The sequence below is a fragment of the Sinocyclocheilus anshuiensis genome, unplaced genomic scaffold (genome assembly GCF_001515605.1).
Source record: "Sinocyclocheilus anshuiensis isolate Anshui unplaced genomic scaffold, SAMN03320099.WGS_v1.1 scaffold1809, whole genome shotgun sequence".
In the NCBI taxonomy this organism is placed as follows: domain Eukaryota; kingdom Metazoa; phylum Chordata; class Actinopteri; order Cypriniformes; family Cyprinidae; genus Sinocyclocheilus; species Sinocyclocheilus anshuiensis.
In genome coordinates this window covers 315,501-325,394 of record NW_015538093.1, presented here as the reverse complement: position 1 = coordinate 325,394, position 9,894 = coordinate 315,501, and the positions used below count along the sequence as shown (strand labels likewise).

The 9,894-nt window shown below is 34.9% G+C and overlaps 2 protein-coding genes across 2 annotated transcripts in view; one reads left to right on the top strand and one right to left on the bottom strand.

Annotated features, from left to right (window-relative positions):
- prph (peripherin) overlaps positions 1–2,024 on the top strand; it is a 29,583-nt gene extending 27,559 nt beyond the window's left edge. The window contains exons 7-9 of the mRNA XM_016479699.1: positions 543–592; positions 1,376–1,449; positions 1,645–2,024. Coding sequence (XP_016335185.1) covers positions 543–592; positions 1,376–1,449; positions 1,645–1,725 — 205 coding nt within the window. The 3' untranslated portion in view covers positions 1,726–2,024. The remainder of the gene's footprint in view (positions 1–542; positions 593–1,375; positions 1,450–1,644) is intronic.
- A 1,726-nt stretch (positions 2,025–3,750) lies between these two features.
- Positions 3,751–9,366, bottom strand: LOC107683632 (SAP domain-containing ribonucleoprotein-like; the record flags this gene model as incomplete). The annotated part of the gene is made up of 9 exons (XM_016479698.1): positions 3,751–3,928; positions 6,280–6,366; positions 6,451–6,519; positions 6,622–6,641; positions 7,582–7,619; positions 8,035–8,108; positions 8,429–8,480; positions 8,618–8,676; positions 9,322–9,366. Coding segments are annotated over 9 exons (486 nt in total), but the record flags the coding sequence as incomplete, so codon positions are not given.
- Between the last annotated feature and the right edge of the window lie 528 nt (positions 9,367–9,894).

The following is a 9,894-nucleotide window of genomic DNA, read 5'->3' as shown; positions in this document are numbered from 1 at the left end:
GATCCGACGAATGAGCGGCAACCACATGTGATGGACCCCGGGCTGGATTCCGCTTCGTCCACGGTGAAAGTAGCACAGATCAGCTCTAGGCATGACGAAGCGGATATAGTCCTCTTTTGGAAGACCAAACAAAGTAGTTTCGCTTTCACAACGAAGCACACAGCGTCTTCACGACATGGCTGCAGCGTCAACAAAACTACAGTGAGACTAAAAGTTACGCCTTTCTTTGCGTGAACATTTGGGCGGCGTTATGCAAATCTTCCCACATCGTGAGGTAGACATGTGGGGGCGTGTTAGAACGAGCCGTTTTAGGTAGGCGTGGCTGACTCTGAACTTTTATAAAGAATATCTCTTTGGATTTGAGACTTTAGTCTTTGCAACTTTACAGATCTTCTTTATGCACCAAGAGTTTGTAACACTCCAAAGAGAAAGGAAAAATTGAAATTGCATCATATGACCCCTTTAAAAAGTTTCTGTGTGTAAAGTGTTTTTTGTTTTTGTTTTACTCTGGTAACTTATGACCTTCAAACTGCACCTTTCAGAATTGTGGTTCCTATCATGAAAATGCCTTCAATGGGTGGACACAGTGGTGGTGAGTCTATCATAGTATAAAATAAATGTTTTATTATTATTTAACCCAATTTAGGTTTTTCTTTTAGGATGGAATGGTTGAAGGTTTTCAAGGAATAGTTCACTCAAAATGAAAAAGAGGGTTGTAGATTCGCACACACAGACCAGCCAAACAAACTTGATTAGTGCTTTGAAATATTAAAAGTAAAAGATCCATGTACTGTTCTTTCCACACAGACAAAATAAAAACACAGTTTAAAAAAAAATATATATATAATAATAAAAAGAGCTACCTTGCCTTATTATGTAGGCAATTGTAAAATGACCTTATAGCAACAATGGAATAAGAACAATTCCTTTTTGTTTTTTCATGTCAGAATAGTCCACGATTATCATATTTCAATGTATGTGATCAAATCAACAAGAGCTAATTCAAAAGTTATTTAAAATGTAATCAAAAGTAGTTCTCACCTAAAACCAATTAGGTTACTTGGGAAGAGTTGTATGTTGGGTGAACTATTCCTTTGTGTAAATGGTCAAATTTCCTTCTGCTGAAACTGAATCTGTTCCAAGAAATGGAGTTAACTTTGATTGCTACTGTAGTTGCTCATGATAATGATGACAACAATAGACAGATACAAGGGGTACACAACTGTTTGCATATCATGTCCTTTTACAAAACAATGCAATGATTCATCTGTGTCAATCTGTAACATTTTTTAATTCTCTGTACTACTAAGTAGTACATGAGTTCTTTTATTCCACCTTTGCATCATATCATCTGCTGTGTGATGTCTTTGAACAGATTATGGTCAGTTTTCTGATACTGGACCTGGAAAGAAAGTCGTAATCAAGACTGTTGAGATTCGTGATGGAGAGGTGAGACACTTTGTTTCCAGTCTTATTGAAACAGACATCTTAGCTCCTTTAACAATCAATTGGCCAGTGAAAAAACAACGTATGCACAGTATTCTTGGTGTTTAACATTATATCTTGTTAGATTTTAAAAAAATGTATATTTGTAACATATGTTGCATATACTGTATCTGACTGATTATTTTGTTCATTGCTCAGGTGGTGAAAGAATCTACAAAAGAAAAGAGCAGAGATGAGAAAAAAGATTCATATGGTCAAGGAGAATCTGACAAAGATTAGAGCGTGCAGATAAATGAATGCTTGATGAGTTATGTGTTGCGGTTTTAAAGGGACTGTAATGGTAAAATTTAGGCACACGTGCTGTTTACGATGATGCTTGTAGTGTAGTGAATAATCATGTGACTCAGTATTGTGTATAATATGGTGCTATTACTATATATGAGCATAACATGACAATGCCTTAACTAATAAATCATGTATGCAGACCTAATAAAGTCACTAACAAGATGCCCAACAAACAATCACTTACAGATAACAAAAACAATATTTCAGAAGTTCATGTCAATATAATCTTCAAATAAATGTGAATGGAAACAGAATTTGTCTTGTCCATAATTAAGTGTTTGCGTTTGAGCCACAAACCAGAGGATTTTTAATCTGCTTCTGCGGACCAACAGCACCGCACATTTTGTGATCTGGATCATTAACTCATTAGGAGATCATTAGCTTGTTTAAAAAGAGCTCCATGAACTGAGTGAGTCAGATAAGAAAGACAAACAAAATGTGCATTGCTTTGGGTCCTCAGAACCAAAATTGAAACACACTGACACCTCGCGAGTCTTTTTTTTAGCATATAGCACATTAATGGGTCATTAAATTCTAATGACACTTTATTTAGAATGAATTGTTCTGTACATGTAAGCAGCATGCACACACGTGTAATTGTGAGAAAGTCAATTGTAAACTTAGTGAGAAGAATATTAGTAAGGACACTGATAATGGGCCATAAAAATATATTAAATATATTTTCAAAAGACTTTATACCTAGATTTGTGTTGTTTTGCAGTGAAAATTCCACAATATTCATTACATATTTATGAAGTTAGTACTAATTGACAGTGAAAGCACAATTACTTGTAAATATAGAAAAATATATATTTACAAATAATTGTAAATTGTATATAATAAATATACAAAATATTTTTTTTTTTTGCATATGAGCTTTACATATACTTCAAGTTCATTTTCTAAAGTAGACTTTCCAAATATACTTTATGTAAAAATATTGAAACAGTACGATACAAATATACTACTAGTGCATTGATATTGGCATAGTTACTACATACATTTGTACTTACTACATATATACATAGAAGTATATAACTGAAATTTACTTTAGTTTACTTAATGAAATGAACTTGAATCTGAAAGTTTTTTGTTTTTTTTTTGGTAATTGAAGCTGTTCCATCCCAAAGCTGACTTGTTACTATAAACTCGAACTTATAAGTTTGTATGATCGTATGTAAACATATACTGGAGTACTACCTCAGAGAAGCCAGTGTGTGTGAAAAAGGATGTAATAATAGGCTGGCCAATCATTGAAACAGTCATCATTTGGCAAGAACTGAAGCGGTACATCACATGCAATGCAGATAACAGGGTTTTTTTTTCTTGTGGCAAAATCTGTACTTAAACTGCAGGCACTGCTTGAAAGCCTGATCTGTTTTGGTTTGTGACAGCATGTCCTACAGAAGGAGCAGGAGGCATCCAGTCAGCAAGCTCCATAACAAGAGCTGCAGAGTTCCATCATATATCTCAAAAACGGTGGTCAAATATGAAAACTACTTTCCAATGATATAGCACTTGTGTAAAGATTCATTTATGTTCTAGAATCATATATAATGGTCCCAAATATGTAATAACAATGAGCCCACTGGTGGGCTAGTGAGAGTTAGCAGCTTTAATGGAATAGTTCTTCCAAAAACAGAAAAATGTGCTTACTCGTTGCCTCAGGCCATCCAAAATGTTGGTGACTTTCTTTCTTTAGTGGAGTACTAAAGATTCATTGTAGCTAAACCCATGCATGCTTTGAGAGCTTAAACACAATTTTTTTTATGCTTTGCATTGATACAGTTCATTAATAACTTAATTCCATGCATTGATCCATATCAATGTATCATTAGATCTCTAGCAACTAGCAGGCACACCTTTCCTGATCTACTTCTGATACCTTAAGAACCCCCACACACTGATGCCAAATGCAAATCATCTATCACATCAAGAATAAAAGAGAAATTAGTAAGGAACTGGGGTACTTTTAATGTAAATAGCAGATAAACAACCATGGCACTACAGGGATTACAAGCTTAACACAAAATGAACTGCAAAGAACACTTAAAAAAAGTAATAAAAAAAGTCCAAAAAGGGTAAGATCCATTTTTTATACATTTCCAAACCGCTCAGCACGTTTTCGCTTCTTTGCCTGAAAAAGAAAGAGAGGGTGGGGTGAGGAGAAGGGTTATACAGCGAGAAACATAAGATTGTAACATGGTCAATATATTGCTATAAATAGGAGCCTCGCTTGAGAAGGTGTTGCCACAATTTACAGCGGTTAACTAGCAGATAAGATTCAGTTTTATTCCTCTGAAGTGAATGTGCTCAAAGTGATGTTGTCTGACATCATTTAAAAAATGATTTAGTCCTTTGTCTAAATTATTCACTACATTTAACCTGACCATACGGAGATGGTGAAAACGTAGTCTTGCCACAAAGTGACACTAACATTGCCTACCATACAAGAGACAAGGTAGTCACCCCACACAATATTACCAAATTTGTAGAACCATTATTTCTTCCAACAAAGATAACCTGAATAATTTTCCAGAAACATCAGAAATGTTTAGAACTCTGAGGTTGTAACAAACTATGAATAGAGTGTTTGCCATCACTTAGTGTAGCACCTTTCCGTCTAAAGAAAATTAAAGAAATTCATGCATGCAGTGTTCTCATAAAAGATTAAATACAACAAACTAATGCATAAATACAAATATTTGTCTGGTATTTTATTAGATGCTGAATAAAAAATGATTTAATTCCCTAAGAACAAAAAGATATTTGTACAGTCTGCATTAACACTGCAGATCCTTTATTTATTACTTGGCATGTTTAAGAAGCAAATAAGCTAAATAAATATGAACAGAAATCACACAAACGTATGCTTAAAGAGCCCATATCTTCCTGTCCAATTAATTTTTCCAGTAACATTAACTGTACTATATATATTACACTTTTATATAGCACTTCACACTGAATAAATGTATTCTTTTGGATTAAAGATATTAAAGTTATTAAAAGATATTAGGAAATCAACAATTATTGTCTGTGCGCTCTCCTGTTTGACCTTGCAAAGACTGAACTGCTGCCACGTCCAACCTGCGAGAATCTAGATCTACCTCATGAGTAAAATAAAAACAACCCTCAAAAGACACTTCTAATGTTTTGATGACATTATGGTTGTTCAGCCAGAGAAGACATTTAACACTGCCCTTTCATATAGCTTGCTTGACGAGAGAACAAACCTTTTGGTTCTCATGTGTCATGCAAGCAACATTTGAGCTTCTGTTCATCACATTTGATGTACTCTACACATGACTTGACTAATAGAGGGTGTGCACATGACGTCACCGTCAGCTGGAGTGAGTCCGCCCACTGAGTGGCAAAAAGACTGATAGCAGCATTGGTTTTCAGCCTGAATGCTGCGAAAGAACACACAAAACACAACTAAACGAGAAAGAGCTGTGCGATTGACCGTACAAATAGACTTGACAAGAAATCAGAGGCATATTTTTACAGACTGCTGAAACCTACAGAAAAGAGAACCAAATTAATCGCTGCAATTCACAGAAACAATTGGACTCCAGGCAGCGAAACACGGATCATGTAATGTCAATATGTTGAATTTTGTGGTAAAATCATACCCTATTATAATATATCGTATTGACAACTCGTCAATTAAATATTTACCATCTTATATTCTGCATAACTGGATGTTTTTAAATAAAAACTATATAAGTTTTAGGGCTGGACGATATATATAACATTGATACAAGTGATCATCCGGATTTAGACCAATTACAAAATGCGTTCACAGGTAAATCTGCTTTATTTCCCCAGCGTCAAAATCAGGCACATATAAAATGTAAGGAAACACCATTCCTGGCTTCACATCAATAGCCATGGACCATTGGATATTTGCCAAGTTGCAATGAACATTATATCGAGTCCAGCAACCTTTAGTTTAAACCGATTATCGTTTGTTTTACTCGCGTTTTCACAGCTTCCCTATTAAATCCATTCATGCACCAGGCTCTCTCGTCACTCAGTCCGGCTGAGGGGGCGTGTTCAATGCATACCCTCTATACATTTACATGAATAAATGAGAAGGGGCAACTCTAAATAGATGGCCATATGCAATGACCAACACAGATGAAGTTGAATTGAGAGTGGTGAATTTGCTTCTCCTGTGTTCATAACTGAAAACTCATTTCAAACCCATAAAACTTTTGTTCATCTTCAGAACACAGATACCTTTTAATATTTTCTCAGCTTCTGTCCATCTATCAAAAATCTACGTAATCAACATTTTCAAGCTTCAAAAAGCACAGACATCGTAAAAGTAATACATATAAATAGCAGTTTAATCCAAGTCTCTTGAGAGACTATCACTTTATATGATGAACAGATTTCAACAGGCATTTATTCACATATAAACATCGATCATCACACACAGATTTAATGAACCTTTTAAAACCAGTTTACCAGCAGAACCCATACCTCTGTATCATTGGTTCCAGCAGACGCTGCACTTGTGACAATGCCAAATCTCTCCTTCCTCTTCTTAAGCTTTTCATCATCCTCAATCTGTGAACACACACAAACATTCAAATAGCTACTATGCAAGACAACGTCATTTGTTAGGTGTAAGTGAAATATGAAAAAAGGTACCTTTTTAGAAACTGAAGAGACACTCATGCCAAAACGTTCTGCTCTCTTCTTTAATACCTCAGCGTCAACCTGAAAGACGAGTGGCACGTTCATCAGTGGTTTTGCAGAGATACATTTATTTCACATTTCAATTTCCAAGCCCCTACGAAAATGTGCAACCAGATTACTCACATTTGGCTTGGCTGAAGTTCCTAAAAAAAAAAAATTAACAACATATGTCAATGAATATGGAACTTTTCATTAATTAGACACTGTAGCTTGAAACCTTAAGTTTAAAGATAGACTGGGTTCCACAATATACTGCTCACAACAAACACAGAGCAAGCACTGATGTCCAAATTCAAATGACTGACTTATGTATGCGCCAGTTTTAAGTAAATAAAGTTTATTAAAAGATTAAAATGAACAAATTCGAAGACATTATCAGACTAAAAATGTAAAACAACTGACTCACTGAGTCATTCATTGCAGATGGTCACGACCAAAAGTCATCACAAAGAAAATCAGATCAAAACACTGTACTTGGTGACTGACAGGTTGTTCAAATGTTATGTCATGTCTTTCATTTGCAACTTATTTTTAAGTACTTGTACGATGCTATTTTAATCCACCTTATTTTCGCGTAAGAGCGGGCACTGCCATTTGTAAATTTAATGTGTCTGGCTTCTGGTGTCATCCGCTTCCAGCTATATTTAGATGCTTTGCTACTTGATAGTGCAAACTGGTGTTTCTTACCAGAACATTTAAATGCATTGTCTTAAGCACACTGGGTTGTACCACAAACATTTTTTACTGTTTACTGCACTTTGTTATTCTTCTCATCATTTCCCTACAGCAGCTAATTAAGCGGAAGTCTCACACATTCACAGAAAACCGCTTACTTGCACATTAAAAAATAAGGTGGGTATGAGAATGTGAATAAAACTGGACACAACCAATGTGTGGCAGTAGAAGTATAGAAATATGTGGCACAAAAATAATATCATGGTCTTATCCATGACAACAGCAACATAGCGGCACAACAACACATAATAAACTTAATTGAAAATAACCAATAGCAGCAGTATTTTTAACAAAAGGACTTCTGAAAACAGTTTTGAGATGCACTGTACACATTAGATGTCAACTCGCCTTTGGACGACACAGATTCAGGTACTTCCAAACCAAACCTATTAAAACAAGAATAGGAATTAAAGATATATAGAGGTCTCAAAACACACACACACAAAATAATCTACTGGATTACATAAATATTATAGCTAAGAGATGATACCCATGTATATGTTCACATGTCCACTTTCCCCATTTGACAGGTCCCATATAACGGTTACAAGTCTGTTTGTTTCTCTAGAATGCATGTGCAATTTATTACTGTTGTCAAATTTTATTTCTAATTTAAAGTGATTTGAATGTTTGACAAACAGTCATGTTGATTTGTCTTATTGACAGAAAATGTTTTCTTACATAAGACCATTGCACAGTCCAAACACTGCATTTCACTCTAAAGAAATTCTCAGAATTCTTCAGTCTTCGACTCTCTTTTAATGACATTTAATGTAATCTCTCTCTCTCAAACAATCAAACCTTGCTGCCCGTGCCGCCTTTTTGCTGTCTGCATTCGGTGGAAGATCGAAGCGTTCTGCTCTTTTCTGAAGCCTCTGCAATGAAAATAATCATCTAAATACTACTAATAATAATTTTTTACTTCTTTTATGGCATGTAGAATATACCATAGGATTTAAATCATAAATAATGCACATATGAATAATGCCCTACTGGAGCAAAACACCCCTTTGTGCCACCTAGCTGTGATTTCACAAATAAGCTTCACAAATGTTTAATAGTAGCAAAGCAGAATCAAGGGCTGTAGTGTCTAAACTCAGTGACATGGTAAGAATCTTAAAAAAAAAAAAATTGTAATAAGTATGACAAATGTGGTTTAACTAACACTGTATGTGGTTGCAGTAAAGATCATTACCTCACCAACTGCAGCAGGGGGGTTTATCTTGACCAGTTTTTTCTCAGTCACCCTGAAATCAAGAGCACAGTAAATAAACATTTCCAAACACTCATCCTCAGGCAAAACTAGTACTATAGTGTGGCATATTTTTTTATATATGATATGTGCAATGTATGCTGATGTATAAGTGAAAGAGGAATGACATACTCTTCAGGAGGAGTAAACTCTTGCTTCTGGACATCTGTCTCTTCTTTGGCAAAGGCCTCCTAAAACACGTGCAGTATGTTACATTGAGCAAATCAAACACTATGACTGTTGTCCCATCTGGAACATGACACAATCACATTTGTCTGTTTACACCTATTAAAATCCATAAAAAATCCATCCATCTACAGTTAAAAAAATTAATTAATCACAGGCGATCCGATTAATTTAACCCCAAAGAGAGATCATCAGAGAGGCACGTGACCACATTGCTTTGAAAGGTAAACTTTAAGTTGATTTGCTGTATCCTGGACAGTAAAGGACCACCTATTTACCTGTCAATCATCAACTGTACTTTGAATATATGTATGCTTTAAAATAAAACTAGATCGGTTAAGTTTGTCAAAGAAAAACTAGGGCTGTATATGACAATATATCTTGACAATGATAAAAAAAAGTGTGAATGGACAGAGATTTTTAATCTCAAAAACTGACTAGTCTGACTATTTTCTTAACCATATTCAAAAACATTTGTTCTTAACACAACCACTGGGTACCAAGCAGGCACTGTAGTTTTGTGCAGAATACATCATGTAACATGTACATGAATATGTGAACTGGAGAGCAACGTTTAGGGTTCAGAACTTTCTGAAATTAGAGTTTGCCCTGAAAATTCCAATGGAAACATTACATCTGAGAAAACTTACCTCACCAAATTCTCCCAGAACTTCCTCTTCATTCACTTCTTCTAAAACCACATTTTCAAATGTTAATCAGGCATTGTAACGGTTTCTGAATTTTAGATTTGTCCTACTAGGATGCCCAAAATTATTTTTATTCACATTTGTTAAAGGAATAGTTCAGCCAAAAGTGAAAATTCAGTCTTCATTTACTCATCCTTATGTTGGTCCAAACCTGTATGAGTTTCTTTCTAAACACAGAACATAAGTAACCAAACATTTGCTAGTATTACTATGGAAGTTGCTAGAAATACTATGGAAGTCACTGGTGACCAAAAACTGTTTTATCACCAACGTTCTTCAAAATATCGTCTTTTGTGTTCAGCAGAAGAAATTAATTAATACGGATCTGAAACAACATGAGGGTGGGTAAATGATGTCAGAATTTTAATTTGTGGGTTAACAACCTCTTTAAGAATAAAAAGGGAGTAGAAAGTCATTAAATAGGGAAAGTATTAGACTTAACTTTGATATTAGATATCTAAGAACACAATTGTAATCAGAACTGGTTAAGAATGAATGAATGAATAAATGAATAAA